Source organism: Varanus komodoensis, unplaced genomic scaffold (assembly GCF_004798865.1).
Source record: "Varanus komodoensis strain SLA01 unplaced genomic scaffold, ASM479886v1 scaffold21, whole genome shotgun sequence".
NCBI classification, from domain to species: Eukaryota; Metazoa; Chordata; class Lepidosauria; order Squamata; family Varanidae; genus Varanus; species Varanus komodoensis.
This window is the reverse complement of record NW_025335589.1, coordinates 16,755,020-16,776,588: the sequence shown is the minus strand read 5'-3', so window position 1 is coordinate 16,776,588 and position 21,569 is coordinate 16,755,020. Positions and strand designations below refer to the sequence as shown.

The 21,569-nt window shown below is 38.8% G+C and overlaps 1 protein-coding gene across 4 annotated transcripts in view; it reads right to left on the bottom strand.

Annotated features, from left to right (window-relative positions):
• GALNT7 (polypeptide N-acetylgalactosaminyltransferase 7) overlaps positions 1 to 21,569 on the bottom strand; it is a 54,181-nt gene that overhangs the window by 24,057 nt on the left and 8,555 nt on the right. For all 4 annotated transcript variants that reach the window (XM_044430631.1, XM_044430629.1, XM_044430633.1 and 1 more), the window contains one exon: positions 2,440 to 2,900. In XM_044430631.1, the coding sequence (XP_044286566.1) occupies positions 2,440 to 2,900 (461 nt within the window). The remainder of the gene's footprint in view (positions 1 to 2,439; positions 2,901 to 21,569) is intronic.

Below are 21,569 nucleotides of genomic sequence, written 5' to 3'. Positions count from 1 at the left end.
AAGGCACTGCAAGCCCTAATGATGGCTCTCCTATTTTGTTACACAAATCATATTAAATGTATAATCCTATGCATGTTTAGATAATTCCCAACATTTCCCAGCAGTGGCTATTAGGATTGCACCCTAGGAGACAGATACTAGGGCAGAATTTCCACTATACTCTCATCACATATACAAATCACAGTTTATCCTAGTCTAAGCAGTAAGTCCTGTGGCACCTTAAAGATGAACACTTTTATTCTGGCATGGGTTTTTATAGATACTATCCATTTCATCAGAAGCATAAAGGGTTAACCTCAAGTTTTGGCAGATTAATATACACATACTGAAGTGGGGGAAATATCAACCATGCGGCCAAAAATTAAAATGGAAAAATATGTAGCCAGTGATAACCTGTATTTAGGAAAAAATATATAAATGACAAAGTGATATTTTGTCACTCTTGAACTTTTGTCGGGTAACAACATAGGCATCATAGCAATGGTTAGCAGATTAACATATATAACTATGATTCAAAAAATGAACAAACAAACAAAACTCCAAAGCCACTTTTGTCCTTGTTCAAACCACAGGAAAAAGAGTTGAATCTCTTGATCAGTTATACTGTGCAAAATTGTGTTGATATCTGTCCTTGAAATTCCTGTGTTTAAAAATGGTCATCTTAAGATCATTGACAGAAGATTTTGGGAACTGAAATGTTCTCCACTGGTTTCTGAATACTGCCCATGTCCACAAATATAACATTCGTTATCTTTTACAGAGAGTTTGGCCAGTTTTTCCCTTAGAGTACAGTAGGGCACTGTTGGCAAATGATGGCATATATCACACCAGGAGAACAGAAGGTTATAGTTTAGTAACATTCTAAATCTGTGACTGGCATTCTCTGAATCATCTTTCTGTGGCTTGCAAATGGTTAAAACTTCCCCAAATAATTTCAATACACCAGTCTGGATTTGTTGAATGTATGTACACTTTAGGTCATATTACTGGTCCATCTAGTTCAGCAATTCCTTATACACCAACTGGAGCTGCATTCAAGAGTATCCCAGTCCTAAAGACGCTGGAATTAAAACGGGGACCTTCTTTGTATAAAACTGATGTTTCACCATTGAGCTGTTTCTCTAAATAAAAGTTTTTCTACTCTTCCAGATCTGGAGGAGGCATGGAAATCACTTATGTGTCTGAGGCTGGACTGAGAGAAGCACATTACACATTCTAAAGTTCTTATGTTACCAAGTGCAAGAAAATGGAAAAACATATTATTTCTTGAAACAAACAAAAAACATGATATTTACACAATACAATTAGATTTAGTAGTTCTTAAAGAAATATGAAGAAATGAATGTTTTGCATATCTGTTGAAAGAAAACATTATACTGTTCATTTTGACTGAATTTAGTATAAGAACATGTCCTGCAGCAGGCTGTAAATTCAAAGCAGAAAAACTGACAGAAATTGGAGTAGCAGCTGAATGATTCTGTTCATAGCTCACATCTTGCAAAATGTTCTTTAGATGAACAGTTGAGTTGCAGTTGGCAGAACAATGGTTCTGATGAAGACAGCATGGCTGTTAAAACTTGAAACCATGCCTTATTAGGAAGTACATGGGGCATATCTTGCATGGAGCACAAAGGCACTGGAGAGGTTACATAAGGCTTCTCCATGGCTGGCCAAATCTTATCAACCCACCTCAGGAAAAAAAATGAAATGGAATCCAGGCTTAAGCATCAGTAATTATTACTCATTATATGAATGCCTATTAGAATATATATCATATCAAATAAAGGAATTAGAATGATGATCAAGCCATCATCAAACATTTCAAGTCCCATTGATTTCAATGGAAGAGTTAAGCAAGTGCTTACAACTCTCATAATAAAATGAATTGAATTCTTAGAAAAACTGAACTCTGGACAGATTATACCCTTGTTTTCATATTTAAAGCATTAAGGGCTAACAATCACTATGAATATAATATTGTGAATCACATGAATTTTAAACACCACTTTCAGTCACATACTCCTGGGAATATAGGCATTTTTCCTGGAGCTGTTGAGAAACACTATTATATTAATGGGATCTTTTAAAAGAAAAGAAAAACAATACAGCGGAAAAATGAAGAAGTACATAATAAGGGAAACCTACCTTAATTTGATAATACACAAGGAAAACAATTACTCTGACAAAATCTGGAGAAAGTAAAAGCAAGAGGTATGAGGCAAAATATAAGACCAAAATTATGTTTGTCATTAGCTACAGAAGGCTGGTATCATGGCAAAGGAAGTAAATTAAATGAAAGATTAGATAAAACCTTATTCATAACTTACATAGAATGAAAATGAAGTATTCCAACCACAATGTCCCTTATTGAAATTAAATTAAACATAAAAAACATTCCGTATCCATTAGAAATTTTAAAAAGGCAGATCAGATACTTACTCTTCTTGACGCAAGTCATTAACACTTCGATCTAGTGAAATCATATCACTTGCTACCATATTAAACCCAAATTCTTTAATGCTGGCTTGAATAGATTCTTTATACTCTGGTCCTAAAACATATGGCTTGGCTTCCTCACCAGGACCACCGACAACTCCATGCGGTTCAGGTTCTTTAGGTTCAAAATTACCAAGAATACCAGGTCGCAATACAGGATCATGGTAGATAAGTGTCTGTGGCTTAAATGTGAGATACTGTCGCTGCATAATGTTTTGTTGATCATTGTTACCACCAAGTGGATTCCCTTCATTTTTTGCCTTATTCCTTCGCCGAATTGATTCCAAGTCTACTTCCACACCTTCAACATGAGGCCAGGGTAACACAGGCTTGAATTTGTCATTTCCAGGAATCAAACCATGGTCTCCATTGTTTGGCATACGATCGATACTTTCTTTGTTATCCTGCACAAAAGAAAACATGAGCACAAAATGTCATAAAGCAAAATAGTTTGGCTTGTAGACCCTACTTCATTTTTTTCATGCCCTTTTTATGTGAATATTGTAATTCAAATGCCTGTGCAATCTATAGAATACTTATCTGAAGTGTATTCTACAGGTAAGCATATATATTTATTAATAATTTAAGGTAGGATAAATGCTCAAGAAGTTTGAAATCCACCTGTACAGCTCCTAAAACTCACAGCCATGTTTTGCAGCCTACTGCCCATATCTTTCAAAAACTGTATTCATGAGATTACACTCCTCACCCATATATGGACATCTTTTATGTGACTTCAAAGACAGTAAGAATTCATCCTTAATCATAGGGTCTGTCCCATCATTGAGAACCAGAACAGATCCCCTTCTCCCCATCCTTCTTTCATTTCCTTGCTTTCATCTCACTCACCTATGTGATGTCAACATTAAAAACATGAAAACACATAATCTGAAAAAAACAATAAATAAAACTACTCCATTTAAAATATAGGTACATATGGGAAGCCCCTACCATGGCCACATATGAAAATAAGGTATAACTTAGCATCACTTAAGGACTGGTCAACAAATTCAAGAAATTCATTTTTATTTATTCATTTATTCATTCACATTTTTATAGACCAACACAATAGCCATATGGCTCTCTGGGTGGTTTATAACAATTAAAAATAATCAAATGAAACAAAGTCCAAAATAGTAAGAAATCCAGATAATAAAACATCAATTTCAATAAAAACATCCATTCCAACAGCAGGAGTACTAATACAATAACCAGATTGGTCTACATCTTATAAATAAATAACAATTACAATTAGAAAAGTATAACTTTTAATATTTTGTGACAAGCAACATCTGTTAAAAATGAAACCTTAATCACAAACACACATACATACACAAGTTTCACACATTCCTGAACAAGGCAGTCTATACAGCATCTAACAACAAAAGTCAAACAGCTGAACAATTAAGACTTATGAAGCCAAAGGTGATGTGTAGTTCCTTATTATAATCCTGAAAAACTTTCCTTTCTTTAAAACAAAGAAAACTTGCAGCTACAAAAGTAAATGGCTCAATACAACATATGTGAGGCTCTAACAAATCCTTATATTGGCTTCCTTATATTGGCTTCTAAAATGATCTCTATCCCAAAACTGAGTGTCTAGCTAATGATTCTGAACCCTTGAGGGCCAGTAACACTAATTTCTTTCCTATTTTAAGTTTCAGTTTCTGCAGAAAATATCATACTTCTCCACAAGCCTCAGCTTCTCCTGAAAGAAAGAAATAACACAATGCAAGGCACAGCCTGATGGAAGAGAAATGGCAGCTCTGTTTCACTGGAGGGTAATTCATTACTAACAATCAAGGTATCACTGTTCTTTACAAATCCTTTGGCCCTGTCACTTGAGGACACAAACCACAACTGCAGAAAAGGATCTCTCAAAACTAATAAAACTAAACTGCCAGAGCTATTTGTGCACCTAGAATTCAGTCTTCGTACAAACTTAAATAAACACCACATATAAGCTAGGATGTATGGATTCTGTTAAATCCATTTCAGCTGTGTTTTGCAGATTGTCATAAGACCATCATTCTGTTAACTGCTCACTTATGGAATTCAAAATTCCATTCAACTTGTGCTTATCTGCATTAGCGCAAGTGCACATTAGTGCTAATATGCAATGCATATTAGTTAATGTGAATCTGTGCTAATCATCCTCACAAATGAAAAAGCAATCCTCAAGTCTGCAAAATCTGTACAGTTTGGAAAAAGCCAGTCAGCTACCGTGTTTTTCGCTCTATAAGACGCACCTGACCATAAGACACACCGAGTTTTTAGAGGAGGAAAACAAGAAAAAAAATATTCTGAATCAAATGGTTTACTAAACTATTTAATAAACTATAACAAAATACAGTAATACCGTATTTCAACCTTGTAAAGTGAATAGCAGTCAACAGTGGCATTAAGAACCATCATCACTACCATTAACAAAAGAGAGACTTTAAAGTTTGAGTACTCTTCTAGTTTTCGTTGAACCCATAGAACTCATCATCACTAGAGTCAGAATTTATGAAGCTCTGTTGCTCACAATCACTGACATCACCTTCTTAGTCAGTAGTGGAATTACTGAAGGAATCCACAATCTATATCAGTTATACAAGAGCTGCTGCAGACAATTCAATAACAAATCTAAAAAAGTCAGTAATGTCCACGCTGCCCTACTAGTAAATAATAGAAAAAACTTCTGACAAAAAATGAGATATTGTACGGTAAATCAAACACACAGTGGACTAAGTAGCCTTTGAAGACTAAACTTCATACACGAAGGTAATGCTGTTCAAATATCCACTGATCCTAAAAAAAATTTGTCTGATCAACTAACAGATAACTGATCCATGGAAAGCTTCCTGATAATCACAGGCACATTCCCCATCACTTCCCCATGGGCTTCATTAAAAGACGGGTTGCCATTTGAAAACACACACCGACCTGTGATTAACAGCTCTCACCTGTGCCGGAGGAGGGGGGCGGAGCAGGATGTGCTGAGCACGTGCCGGCCAGGTGGTGCCACGTGGGGCCGGCAGTGTGCCGGTGGTGGTCTTCCGGGTGGCGCGGCAGCGACAGGTCTTCCCAGGCGGTGGGGATGAGCAGTCCATCTCTCCGTGCGGCCGGCGGGTTAAAGCCCACGGCTCCTCCTCCTCTCCCCCTGAGTGGCACAGCTCTCACCTGCGCTGGGGGGGGGGGGCGGAGTAGGGCGCGCCGAGTGCTTGCCGGCCAGATGGTGCCACTTGCTGCCAGCGGGCTGGCAGCGTCCCGGGCGTCAGGCACACACACATTCGCTCTATAAGACGCACAGACATTTCCCCTTACTTTTGAGGGGGAAAAAAGTGCGTCTTATAGAGCGAAAAATACAGTATATATCCCCAGAATTTACACAACTCAGATTCTGGAATCCACAAGTCAAGAGACTTAGAAATCTGAACACATTTGGATCTGTTTTAAATCACTCTGTCCAAATCCTAAATATTTAGTGAAACATTTACGTTGGGTTTCTAAGGCAAAATATCAGCAGCATGTGGCCAACACAGCATGGAACTACAGTGAGTGCAACAATGGCTTATAATTTCAAGTCCATCCCATTTTTAAAAAAGGTGATTTGTACACATGCTCAAAAGCTTATTGGGTTATTGGAAAGAAAAAAAAAGGCTTAAGACTACTGTACAAACTACTGAGACATCCTGCAAATTACATCATCCTTGTTATGGACCCTCCTCCCATCACAGTACATATGTAAATAAAATGAATGGTGGGGAAAACTCTGTATCTGAGAAGAAAAGGCTTAATTGCTTTTTATGTAGTCTTTGTACAGAAATTTGGGAGATTGGTCTCGTTGCTATTAGTAACAATTCCCATATAGCTCAAAAGTCACAGGGAGGCCCCTGGCTGTTCTTATCCACATTCCCCTCCAAGCACAGAATGGAAGTCATTGCAGCTCCTTTTTGAAGCTGATGAAATCTTTACTTCTGTTTGGCTTGGACAGTGGCTATGACAGGAATTGCCAGGATCAACATTTTAGTTAAATGGGTTATATTAAATTATGAAAATGCTGTATTTTAACTTACAATACATGTTAGCAACGTTAGCTACTAAAAATGTTTCCAACAGCAGTAACTACAGACTAAATGCTGGCCTACTCAGGGACATTATCTTCCTGTTTGGCTACCCAGACTCTGAAAGTAAGTATACAAGGCCTTACTTTTTTAAATCACTCAGATAGTATATCTTCTGTCTGCATTTCATCCTTTAATGGGCAGGAACTGGTGTTCTCCATTCTCTACTACTTTTTATTAAAAATTTGTCTTGTACATTCATTTGTCCGTAAACACTAGAGCATGAGCTGCATAAATTTATGAAACTAGTACTACTACTTCAACAAACTGTGTCAAATGTGATGAAGTACTAATAAAAGAAAAAGAAAGATGAATAAATCTCAATGGTTGAATATTAGCTTAATTTGTGCAGTTACTATTTGATATACAGGGAACAACAGTGTAGAGCTTATAACCATTAAAATAAACAAAGCAATTGCTTTATAAACAAAGCAACAATCTAATACAGAAAGACGTAACAAAGCAAAATTGCACACCAAATGCAAAGCCATGGGAGGCATAACTTGTCAGGCATTATCACTGGATGGAAGCAACTCTGGGGCTAAATCAGACAAGCGAATTTTGAGTGAATTGCTTCTGATATTTATTCACAAGTAAAGCCCTTGTGAATGTAGCAGTACAAAGTACTCCTATTCAGGTTGCTAGCTACTTCCCCCTCTTCCTTGGTTTCTATCCTCCCACAAGAATGATCCAGTATTCAGAGAGAAGAAAATATAGTTCAGGCTAGTCTGTTGAACTAGCTGCAGTCATCCTAGTGCTGCATGACTGTATCTCGGCATCAGGGATAAGTTCCTAGATTAGCCAGGTATACATCACCAGGTACAGTTTTTGCTGTATTTGATTATGAAATGGGCAAGTCATGCCGAAAGGATTGTGGAAAAAGTGGGCCTAATGGTGTACAGTGTGTTTTAAGCAGCATGTGCTGCTAACATCATGAACACAGAATGGGGGGCAGGGGCTGAAAGGCTATCAGTTGCAGCTATTTTTATAATTCATTCTCACTATAATGCTTTATTCTGCATGGCTGAAATGGCAATGAATGTAATTTGTTAGTTTTATTCTTCAGGAACTCTGTAGAGACAGTGCAGGAATAAAAAATAGACATGCACTCATTCACAAAATTGTATAAGCCACTTTCAGCATGCAAAATTGGCAAGATTAGTATTAACTTTTTTAATCAGTTCATATTAATAGGCTTTCATGCACTTTTCTCTCAAGCTCTTCCTTCTCCAATCATATTCCAGTTCCTACTACAATTTCCATATACTTTTGTGGGGGAAAGATGTTTAAATGCTGAAAGTTTAATACCTTTAATATCGGTATGCATTTTTTCACTGAACCCTTGCAAACCATCTTTGCTGAAAAGCAAACATAAACTAACAGCCTTGCAAGTAATGAATTCTGCAATAACCATAATTATGGGGGGACAGATCCCATATCAATACATTCTTATGGAGGTTTACTTAAATTAAGTCCATTTGCACTCAATGAGGCTTGCTTCCAAACAGTAAATGTGTTTAAGATTGCAGCCTAAAGCATTATTCTTTTCTTTATCTGATTTTCTAGAATCAGATTTTAGATCCTTGGGACATTTGCCTGGTACAGGTGAAGATTTAACTTCTGCTGCTGCTGCTACTATTTATTTGCCTGGAAGAAAAAGATTTATTACTCAGCTCTTCAGTACCTTCCTGTCCACATCCTATGGTTTTGGATTTCATCTCTCTGAAAGACTGATCTGAGAATCTTTCCTACATTTTCATCCCCACTCCTAATACAGTTGCTAGAATCTGCAGTTTAAGCTTTCCTGTCAACTATGTTCCATATGATGTTCCAGAAGAACACAGCTTTAATGAATGCCACCCATAACAATCCATTTGTTATCATGAAACTGAAGCAAGTTGTATACATTCAAAGGGCTCATCTTTCAAAGAATGTACGTACATTTTAGAGCACAGCAGCAAATTGACACCTTGGCCTAAATTTGCAAGTCAGTAGTTCTCCACATTACTAATCACTGCCATTTCTAATGTTGTTTTCTATATTTTAGTACCATAAAAGAAGAACTTGAGTTAGCAATAGCAGCAATGCACCTGAAGTATAATATAAAGGCTATCTTCTCATTCTAGACATTGTTTACAGTGCCAGCCACAGGCACAGTATTGATTTCTACAGATAACCTTGAACAGAAAAACAGAGAGAAAAGGAGCAGTTGGGCAGAAACAGATTACAATAAAAAGAGACTACATGAGAATCAAGCCATATTCCCAAACTGTCTTCTGCAAAGACAGGCATGGTGCTTTAGCTAAGCATTATATTCTCTTGTCCTAACAGTGTTATTTCTAAAACATACTGCATAACAGTCGTAATGATTAACATAACATTAAAGGCAAGCTCTGCATTCGGCAGACTGCTGACCAAAGTGTGGGACCGTCGTGGAATAAGCCTTGCTACTAAGCTTAAAGTCCTACCCAGCAGTAGTGCTAACTACCCTGATGTATGCCAGTGAAACTTGGACTGTATACAGGAGGCACGCTAGGCAACTGAACCACTTCCACACGACTTGCCTCTGCAGACTTCTGAGGATCCGGTGGCAGGACAAGGTGCCAGACACAGAAGTCCTCTTTAGAGCAAGCCTGCTGTCAGTTCATACCCTGCTGATAAAAGCCCAGGCACACTGGGCAGGCCATGTTGCAATGATGCCAGACCACCACATCCCCAACAGTTCTTCTATGGTGAGCAGTCTCAAGGAAAGCGATTGCACGGGGGACAAAAGAAGCAATACAAAGACACGCTGAAAGCCTCTCCCAAGTTCCTGGTTATCAACACCACCTCCTGGGAGACCCTGGCACCAGACTGATCGACATAGCACAGGCTGATCCACCAAGGCTGTCAAACATCTGAAGCTAGAAGGACAACTATAGCACAAGAGAAGCGAGCACTCCGTAAAGCCAGAGTTGCAAATGCTGCAACAGTGGTGCCCACACATGTCTGCCCGACATGTGGCAGAACATTCCGTGCCCATATTGGCCTTATCAGCCACCTGCGGACACAGTGGAAAGCCCACAACTCGTTAGATGTCAAGGTCCTATTCGAAAACGATGGACAAACATCATCATCATATTCTCTTGTCCTAACAGTGTTATTTCTAAAACATACTGCATAACAGTCTTAATGATTAACAGTGCAAAGTGGTGGTAACCATCTTCAAGAAGATATTAGACAGCTATTGATTAGGATTTTCTTTTGAATTTTCTGCAATGAATAAGATGGCCTAAAAGTCTCCATCCAACTCTATGATTCTATTAATATTTTCTGACTGCAACTAATGAATATTTTTAAAATTTATAATGATGTGTACATCATTTGTATGTTTTAAATATTGCCTTTCTTCCACAGAACTCAAGGCAACATACATACAGTTCTAACCATCCCTTTGAGACACTGACCAGAGGCAGCCCAAGAGCCTAGCAACTTGCCCAAGAATCATTGGATCTTTATCCAAATACTTCAAAAAATATATCTGAAAAAAAAAAAAACTTTATAACATTCCAGCTGCGGGCAAGCACAACAGTCACTCTTATCTTGCCTGAATCACCAGTTGCTTTAGTTTCAATAGAAGTAAAAGCATTCCATCCATCCATCCATCCTCAAGGTATATATATTTCATTCATGTAAAGGCCACATTTCCACTTAAAACCAGCAACTGTCTCTGTATCCAAATTTTAAATATCACCGTTTAGTTAGTCACTAATGGAGGTTTGTAAACATTTTGTTATAAGACACTGAGAAAATAGAAGTCTGACCAATAACTACTTTAAATGGCATGTTTGGTGCTTGTTTTCAGTTTTTACTCTGCATGTGGTAGAACTGCTCATATTTTCAGGAGGAGACTGCAATGTTCACATCATTCTATTACTATATTCCACTTATGTGAAATAAAATATAGCTTGACAGTTCCACACTTGTAAGTTTAGAGGATGAGTGCCTGTGGCAAACATTTAAAGTTATACTGATAAGATCAATAATGGAAAACAAAGAAATAGAATGTATATTTCAATTAATCTCATTAATGCAACTTTCCATTAATCTTGTATGCAACTTCATGGAATGCTATAGCAGGAAGACTAGAATCTTTTGACTAGAATGGCTGCTTACAGTCATGGTTAAGATTTGTAGGTTTGCAGAAGGAACACACTTCCTTTTCTACTAAAGTACACTTTGTCTGCATTCTAATCAGACTCAGGGATTTTAAGAAACCACTGCATGGCTAAAAATACACCATTTTTATTCATCCACATTACAGAAAATGCACAACTGAAGGAGATAATATAGTATAGTGCCAATAACAAGGTACAAGGTGGTGAATCTACAGCTGATATACCAACTTATTGGTTGGCCTTAGGCAAGCCACCTATCTTGGCCTTCACCTATTTTACCTTAATTAGCAATATGTGATGATACTGGTCTACCTGGTAGAGTCTTCTAAGTTTTACCAAGTTAGTGAATATTCAATTTTCTCAAAAAGCTTTATACACACAGCTAAAACTATATTGTTTCATATTAATCAATGTTCACTAACAAGATAAGGTTATTATTCTGGGTGAGTACACAGGAGCCGGTAAACTTCACATAACCCTTCAGTGTACTTTTAAGTGCATTTCAACACTTATAAAGGCCTTCTGTACAAAGTAGTAAAATAGTATGAATTCTGGAAACCTTTACACAAAGTTATTGATAAACTTGCAGGCAGGAGTATTTTCCCAAACATTTATACAAATAAAAGTATAATGTTTCTTGCCCAATTACTGGAATGCAGCTGCACTAGAACAATTGGTTGAGTGAACCTAGTATGAGATGTGAGTGCTTTTGAACCAAATAGAAACAAAGACCACAGTGCTATCAGAGGTATTGTAAGTTTCAGTGGAAAATTGCCAAGGAAGTCCAACACAATCACATTTGATTCCGAGAGGAATCTTCTCTAAAATTAGGGAACTGGTAAGAAGGAACTGAAAGGAGTCAACAGGATTAAATCCTTTCAAATTGCTCAGAGCTTTTAAAAACCCACAGTAGTAGATGCTTAGCTATAATTTCTTCCACATATTAGTAAAGGGAGCACACCCAGTCTAAGTGGTCACTAGCACGGTTAATGAGCAGTGAAGGAAGTTATCAGAGAAAAGGCTTCCTCCAGAAAATGGAAATCTTGGGTATACTGCAGCAAAAAGGAGCACAAAATTCAAGAAGGCATTTGAGTAGGATATTACTTACAACATCAAGGTGAACACACACACACACACACACACACACACACGAGAGCGAGCGAGCGAGCGAGAGAGAGAGATCCAAAGCAGGAAACTAGCTCGGCAGGCAATTGGACCATTGGATGACATTGGAATTAAAGCAGCAAATAAAGCAGGACAAGGAAATTTTGGATTCTTCATTTCTCCAAAAGACAGATACCTCTGCCTGAACTGTTTTTTTTTTTTTTTCCAGGAAAGGATTCTTAAGAACTGAGGAAAATAGAACTGACAAAATGAAGTGTTCAATCTTATTGATAAATTGAAAAGTAATAAATCAACTGGCCTAGATGATATATATTCTGAAGGTCTTAAGACCTCAAATATTACTTTTCTGGCCTATTACCAAAAATGTGACTTCTGTACTAGAGGACTGGAGAATGGCCAATGTTAATATCAATTTTTAAAAAGGGATCCAGGAGGGATTCTGGAAAATCAGAGGCTGGTTAACTTAAATGTCTGTTCTAGGTAAACATTATTAAGGATAAAATAGTAGGCATACAAAAGTACAAGTTAAGAAAGAATCAACAGGGCTTCTGCAAAGTAAGCCCTTCCTCAGTAACCTTTAACATTCTTTGAGATATCAATGGGGCTGATCCAGGAGATGCTCCTTACTTGACCATCCAGTAAGGGTTTTAACAAAGACTCCTGAGCAAACTTAGCTGTCATGGAATAAGAGAGGAATAGAGATAAGTAACTAGTAAAGGTTCACTGAGGATACCAATTATTTAGAGTTTTTAAAAGAAAAAGCGATTCTAAGTAGTTCCAAAAGGATCTGTCCAAACAAGGAAAATGAGCATAAAAATAGCAAATTAAGTTTGGTGTACAGAACAGGCATACAGTAATGCATGTTGGAAGAAAAAAAAAAAAAAAACGCCTTCAGGCAAAATCTGATGGCATCTGATCTAGCAGTGCTTGCTCAAGAAAGAGATCTTGCATTTGAGAAGGACAGCTTAGGGAATTGTTAACTCTGTGTGCTCCACAAATCCTATTATTCCTTGATATTTAGAAAGCTGTAGGGTTCAGGAATGTATTTTTACTAGAATATATCTAAAATTGGATTTGATCACTCTCTGAAAATGCATATGCTCTAAGTGAGCTGGTTTAGGTTATGCAGAGGGCCTTTGCTTTAGGGAGGTCTACAACATTCAGGGTGTGTTCACACACAACACTAAACAACTGAACAGCAGGGTATCTTACCTTGTGTCTTGGGTTCACACATTCACATGGTTAAGTACTCATGAGTAGTTTCCAGGCACTTCCATATTTTTTCCAAATGGCAGCATGTATCCCATGAGCCCCATAACTCAGAAACAATCCCAGTGTGTACAGCTCCTGCCTGCCTACACCTCCCACTGCTGCCCTGCTCTGTGCCAACATGCGCATGCATGCATGCACACAAACACACATACCTTCCCACCTTCCTTGCTGCACATATGTCAATGCCCTCCCATATGGAGGACTCACCATGCTGCCAGGGGCTGCCTCCCCTGCACCCAGAGGACATCTTCACGGGCAGGATATGCCATGGACAGAGGGAATGTATCCTGCTGGACTTTCCTGAATGTGGGAATCTGCCTAAGAAAGTTTTCCAGTAAACTGCAAGGAACGTGTTTGTTGCACAGCTGTGGTGGTGTTGGGGAATGGGGCAACAGGGCATTTTGACAGTCCTCAGAAAAGGCAGGAACAAGATTGGGAGTGGTAAAGGTGGGAGACCTAGGCTTCTCAGAATGAAATCCCTGTTAGCAGTGCTGACCTGGGCTTATCAGGATGATTGCCCTTTTGGCTGTTAGCAACGCCCACACACAGCCATCACACTCCTCTTGTGCTAAACTGCCTTCACAAGAAGAGAGTGCTCCCCAAGTAGATCAAACACACAGCCACTTCAAAGCGCAGCTCCAGCAAAGTGCTGGAAACCAGAAATGAGCACCATGTGTAGCTGCTGCTGCTGGAGATGGTGTTGTGTGATGCCCTGCTGCTGCTGAGATTCCAGAGCTGCAGCTGGGCATTGCAAAGGCAGTGCATGGACAGAAGAAAGTGGTGCAAGGTAGAGTGTAGTTGCAACTGCCTCAGCAGTTGCTAAACAGTTTTCCAGGACAGTGAAAAATATAACCTAGAATGTCTGCTGCCACAGCAGCCACTCTTGCTGCCAAACTTGATGGCAGAAATGTGGGAATTATAGAAAAACATTATAAGTGAATTCACACATGATAACAAGCAATGCTGAAATGTGGAAATCTTAGAACAAACCATTAATTCTCCCTGGGGTTTTAAGTTAACCAAATGTGCCATGTTTCACCATGCTTGCTGAATTCACACATAATGACAAGTCATTCCTGCCATGTGTGATGTTATGTATGAACACAGCCTGTGGCTATAATTCCGTGCATACTTATCTGGGAATGTGTCCCACTGAATTTAGTGGGACTTACTTCTAAGTAGATATACACAGGGCAGCAGTGTTAATCTCATTTTGCTCTCTATCAACATATGCACATGCAAAAACAGCACATTCAAAAGTAGCTACATGTTGATCTATGACAAGAAGCAGAACAAGTCTATTCAGGCTAGAAAATAGGTTGTAGCTGGATGGAGAACATAATAGGTGTCCTATAATATACAGACCTGCCATCATAATGACATTTGTTTCACTAGTAATATAGCAATTGATCCAGCTCTTGATCAAAGCACACTTTTATGTATCCACAAATCAATTGTCTCTCATAAGAAGAAATCTCAGATGCTTAACAATATTGTATATAAAGTCAGCTGCAGTTAAGGCTTGCTTCCAGCTTTTCTGGGCTTTGTATAAATACTGTTTTCAAATGATGGGGGAAAAAACCCGTGTGTGGAAGGGGGGAGAGGGGAGAGGGAGGGAGAGAAACACACTACTTAGGGCAGTGGTGGTGAATCTATGGCACGCGCGTCACAGTGGGCATGCAGAGCCCTCTCTGTCAGCACACAAGCCAAGTTGCCCCAGCATCCAACCATCAGATAACAGCGGACATCAGGGCCATGCACATGCTCAGAAAGGAGTAGCGGCACCAGGTGATTATGTCATGAGCTGCGACTCATTAGCCGCAACTTGTCTGAGCTTTCACATGGCCAAGGATAGATATATATTTGCTTGGACTGGCTGTGAGTTATTTTTTTTTAAACTAAAACTTCAGTTTTCAGGTTCTATTGCAGTGTTGGCACTTTGAGATAAATAAGTGGGTTTTGGGTTGTAGTTTGGGCACTTGGTCTCTAAAAGGTTCACCATCACTGGGTTAGGGTGACAAAAATGAGTTGACCTGGCATGATTTTGATGGTTGGAATGTGCAGAAATGATGAGCTGTGCAGAAAGAGCTACTCAAGGAAGGCTTTTTCAGAATCACATTATTTTCAATGGAACCTTAGCCCCATATTAGGGTTATGGGAATGGACCAGGGTAGGGTTAGGGCAGTGGTGGTGAACCTATGGCAAGTGCACCAGTGTGAGCACATGGAGCCCCCTCTGTCAGCATGTGAGCCAAGTCAACCCAGCATCACCCCAGCAGCCGAGCATCAGACAACAGTGCACATAGGGGCCATGTGCATGCTTGGAAAGGCATAGCGGCGTCATGCGATGATGTCATGTGCCACAAACTTTCACATGGCCGGTCAGTGCACTGCCAAGGAGAGATTGCTTGGACTGGCAGTGAGTTGTTTTCAGGTTTTATTACGGAATTGGCACTTTACAATAAATAAGTGGGTTTGGGGTTGCAGTTTGGGCAATTGGTCTCTAAAAGGTTCGCCATCACTGACTTAGGGCATAATTTGGAGGGTGCAGGAAAGTACTGAGGAAAAGGTACATACCAAGTGCAATTTGTTATACATCTATCACCCTTATATAGACAACATACAGAAGACAGAATTAGTACATTTCCCCTGACAAAAATATTTCACTAATATCATATTTCCTGCAAAGGATGAAATAGGATAGTTAACAAGAATGTATCAAGACAACAACCCAATCTTCCACAAAGATCACTTTTCCATTATCTCTTTAATAGCATTGTCAGTCATACTTTGAAATTTTTGGATATACTCCCTATAGTCTCACAAAATTCTATTTGAAAATTAAAGAATGCTAACAGCGTGTTTAAGCAAAATTAAGTTCCACTGTATTCAACAAAGCTTGCTTAAGACTTCAGCTTCAAATCCTCACGGTTTTGCCTCCTTTACACTCTGAACCAACTTGTTTATCTCTCACAAAAATATTGTAAAGCATCTCTCATCAATCTACACAAAAGGCAAGACATTCAGGAACAGAAGAGAATCCTCTTATGTCTGGTATTAAGGCCCCAAGGTCATACACAACAGCTAACTGCACTGCCTACAGAGTCAGATAGATAAAGCATGGAAAGGCAGGGTGTTCAGCACATGTAGTAAAAGACTAACATGACAAACAAAAATCACAGTTTGTTCCATGCAATACTCCTCAATTTCACTGTAAACAAGTTACTTCAGGTGCAATTCTGTGCTGATGTAGAGAGAAAAAAGGCCTATTACTCCCACTGTGGTCTCATTAGCTATGCTGAGATGCATTAGGAGTTAACTGTAAGCACTTCTTTCTCTATTCCTGCACACAACTATGCCATTTATGTTCTTTTGGACATTCAACTGTTCTTTAAAGGCAATTTCCCTTTTATATGTAAGACATTTAAGTTCAATCAGTACTCTTCAATGAATGAGAAATATGGCTTATAAACAAACAAGATGTTTTCAGAGGGAAGGTTCAGCATTTTGTGTTGACATTTTAAAAATATTATGTGGAAGACATTATAAATAGATATCTGGCAGCAACTGTAAAAGAATGGTTAAGTGCCTGTATGTTTCTCAGTAAGAAGCGAAAGGAGTCCCTCACCCCAACACTGTCAATGTCTGTTGGAAGTGTTACCATTAACTTTCCTTAAATGCATGAACCTTCAAAAGAATGTATATAGTGTGTAGAATATATTGTGTCTACCACAATCTTTCCAGTTATTTGACATACAGGGACTGTTAAATCTCTCGACAAAGTGTGTTACAAGAAAGTCATGCCTTGCTTGATAACACACACAGCCTCAACCGCAAAGGAAAAATCATGAGACAATGCTGCACATTAGTGAGTCCTAAATTCACTGAATTGAAGTTGCATTTTTTAATGCAAAGTGACAGGATTTGTGTCCTGATTTTCAAAGTTCAAAATAAGGTTTTGAGGAGTCTGTAAAGCAGAACTAGCATTAATTGGGTTTATCTTCAAACAAGTACAATGCATCATCTTTGTACATTCTACAAAGAATTCTGAGTTAAATTCTCAGTTAAGCTTTATTGGTGCATACTCAAGTTCTAACAACAGTCACATATATATGTGGATCAAATAACCATGGATCAAATATCATGTGGGTGTTGTTCCAAGTACTTACCTTTAAAAAATAACATAGCCATATAAAACTTCAGTTCTCTGAACCACTAAGACACAAAATAATGAACAGACTGCTTTGGGCAGTTTGTAGACATCAGAAAAACTATAACCTAATTTAAGTAAACAAGTGGATTCTGCAACACAAAATGTTACATGATACAGGTTTCCCCCATAACAACAGTGCATCTGTTCAGGCTTCAAACCAGACAGCCACACCGTCCTCTGAAACAGCGTAAGATGGAACTGCATAAGCTATTAGATTTGAGCAAGGGCACAATCCTATGGAGAGGAGCAGAAACTCCCAACGTCAGAGACTCATGCTTATTCAATACAGAGAACAGGAAGTGGCAGAGGTGATGTTCGGCTCTTTGCTCCTCATACTCTGTGATTTTCCTGGATAGCTATTTTAGGCGGTTTAGCAACAGTGTGCCAGAGGTAAAAAGAGAGGCTGGAGCAGCTTCAGGGTACATCATATCCCCCACACCCACTTGCCTTGTCTCCCTGCAAATGACCTCTTGAACCTCACTCCAAGGTTGCTTTTATGACTTTGGAAAGCAGCTGGCACGGTTTTCCTTCACTGGCTGTTAGCAGGCAGAGGACTGAATTCCAGCTCTTGAAGTCAGACTGCTGTCTCTTAGAATCCAGGCTATCCTACAGCCCCCACCCTGATGTCTAGGTGCCACAGGATGATTGCCCTATGCCCTTTCTTTTACAATTGACACTTATTATGTAGTTTCTTGAGAGCACCAAGTACATTCAGTCCTCACTGGCCAATTTTTCTGATCGTATGACCCTCTGGAGGTTTAATTTTAAAAAAATGCGAACCTAAATTCTTGAGCATGCTGATGGCTCAAACTATTTATCAGCGATCCTGTTTTATCAGTGGTTAATTTGCTATTAAGAGAAACTGATAGTCTAAATACATAATATAGCTGTGGTACAACTACCACCTGCATTAGAGTGGCAGCATGTCTAGTAAGTCAGTTCCTAAAGTATTAGTTATGTAAAGAAACCCCTATGCTATTGTGGAACAGTCAGATATTTCTTTGATAGTCTGAGTTGTATACAAGTACAAAAATGAAATTTTTTATTGTTAAAATCACAATCAAAACTATCATACTGTCAAAAAACAAGCAATAAGAATTGGATTACTTCAAAAATCACTTTCTGGAGGATTTGTAAAATTATGTACACCTTCTTTGGGCCAGCCTAATTTAATTAAGTCATATGCATATGCTCCTAAATAATCTAAATCACAACTTAGCAAAAAGCTACCTTCCAAAATATGAGTGCTAAATATATTTGTAAGCAGCTATGAGAGTACTTAAATTCCCAGCCTTATAATTCTGGAATCAGCTTTTGCCTGCCCCCATTCTTTGCAGCATTTTAGGAAGTCTCTTAAGACCCACTTATTTTCATTAGCCTTTTTATACTCTGTATAAGTTTTATCATTTCTATAGTCTTTTATATTTATTTACTGTCCATTCTTCTCTATTTGCATGCTGCCTTGAGAGCGTTCCACTCTTAAAAGTGGCCTAGAATAATTTAAAGTAAATAAATAACAAACCTATACATATTTGGGACAGGGGAACCCATGCAGGTCACTCCTATTCACATTTATACAGAAGTAAGTCCTACTGAGTCTGACAGGTACCAATTCCCAAAAGTGTCTGCATTAAATTCCTATTTTAAATTCCTGCTTTTAGGAGTCCAGATAAATAAATAACTAGGATATCTTCAACTTTATTAAGGCCATCTTATTGTGCAACAATTTCATTAACTAATAATAATTCAGTTAGCACCAATGAACCACTAACAGCAATAATGTCAGTCATAAATCAAAGAATCTTCTGTGAAAAAAGGTTTGTTATATATGTGTCTTTCTCTGTGTTGCATGTTTATGTTTTTATGTATATGGTTTTTCAGCAGAGTTATTTTAGAGTTTGAATTTTTGTAAACTGCCTAGAAGCTTTAGCTTTTAGGCAGTGCAGAGACATAATAAATAAAATGACACTTTGAGTTGGAAGCTCTTTGGCACATGTACACACTGGAAGCTCTTTCAGTGTGTACATGTCAGTTCTTTCTTCTGTCTGTATTCCTTTTGCCATATTCAATCATGCTGGAGGGCTGTCCAATCTTCAGAATTGGGGTGGCATGGGGAGACACTGGATCACAGCAGGAAAAAGTCAGAAACGCCCAAATAGAAATTCAAAACACTATGCATGGAACTTTGAATCCTAGAAATGGACAGCAAAGATTTTATACAAGAGACCAGTCAAACTATAGTTATGTTGTGGAAAGATGGAGAACAGCTCGAGTTCTCATATTCTTAATCACATCACTTGTATTCCACCATACTCCAAGGGACTTCAGTGGGACAATAACAAGGCTTCTCCATTCCTGCAATGTAACTGTCAAAACAATCCTGTGGGGTGGGTTATGTGGCAATAAAGCTATGGGTTCAAGGTCAGCCAGTAAGTTTTATGGTAAAATACGGATTTGAGCCATGTGTGTCTATCCCAATTCCAAGGATGAACTAATTTCCATTTTATTTAATTAATGCCCAATTTATACGCATTAATTCCATGACATTTCACCCTTGCTTGCAATCTTGTTCCCTCCCATCCCAAATCAACGTTAGGCAGCATGAAAAGGAAAAAGGGTTAGTCTGACTTTCGGAGAGGCTTGATGGATTGGGGATAAGAAGTTGAGTTGGCTCACCAAGCCCAACAAATCTCTAGCAAATTAGTTGTGACCCTTAGCTTTTTCTGTAACCTGGAAATAAATCAACTGAACATAAATTGAGGTGGACATCCCCATACAAAAACTTTTCTACCAAGAGAATGCATTTTTCTCTCCTGTGGCTAATAATCATAGAGGTGACGAGAAAGGTATTCTGTATATACCCTGAAAGTAATCAGGAAAAGAACACATAAGGACTGCTTCCCATTTCAGACAAATTCTTACAGGTTGTGTTTTTTTAAATCTCAGGAGTAGCTGTCATATGAGACTTCTTACAAATGACCTGAGATGGCTTTCACTGCTGGAATGAAGCTGAAAGGTAAATTCAAAGAAACACATCAGTAATCCTACTGCTTTTGCCTGACACTGAAAATTTATGTTGAATCGAAATAAAGACTTACTTTGCAATCATTTGCAATGTTGCACCATTGATGTTATTATCCCCCAAAGTTTACCATCCCACACAATTCTATCTTGTTAGCTGACAGATCACTTGTATAGCAAAAATATAATGAATACTTCATGTAATTATAGAGAATGCAAAGCTTATGAAAATAAAACAATCCAATATTTTAATCTTAATACACAGAATATGAGCATGATGTTAGCACATGCTGTCACATCTCCAATATACCTAATTGCAACCATATAAAAGTGCTTATCAGCTTGTATTACCTATAAATCTATGATATTTGTGACATATTAATTGCCTTAAAAATAACAACCCATCCTTGAGTAATAAAAAACTAGTGTTGATGATGATGATGTTCGTCCATTGTTTTCGATGAGGACCTTGACATCTAATGGGTTGTAAGCTGTCCACTGTGTGTCCACAGATGGCTGATAAGGCCAATACGGGCACAGAGTGTTCTGCCACGTCGGGCAGACATGTGTGGACACCACTGTTGCAACATTTGCAACTCTGGCTTTACGGAGTGCTCGCTTCTCTTGTGCTATGGTTGTCCTTCTGGCTTCAGATGTTTGGCAGCCTTGGTGGATCAGCATGCGCCATGTCGATCGGTCAGGTGCCAGGGTCTCCCAGGAGGTGGTGTTGATAACCAGGGACTTGAGAGAGGCTTTCAGCGTGTCTTTGTATTGCTTCTTTTGTCCCCCATGAAATCGCTTTCCTTGAGACAGCTCACCATAGAAGACCTGTTTGGGGATGCAGTGGTCTGGCATCCTTGCAACATGGCCTGCCCAGCATGTCTGGGCTTTCATCAGCAGGGTGTGAACTGATGGCAGGCCTGCTCTGGAGAGGACTTCTGTGTCTGGCACCTCGTCCTGCCACTGAATTCTCAAAAGTCTGCGGAGGCAAGTCGTGTGCAAGTGGCTCAGTTGCCTTGCGTGCCTCCTGTATACAGTCCAAGTCTCACTGGCATACATCAGGGTAGTTAGCACTCCTGCTCGGTAGACTTTAAGCTTTGTAGCAAGGCTTAATCCAGGGCAGTCCCACACTTTGGTCAGCAGTCTGCCGAATGTATAGCTTGCCTTGGCGATTCGT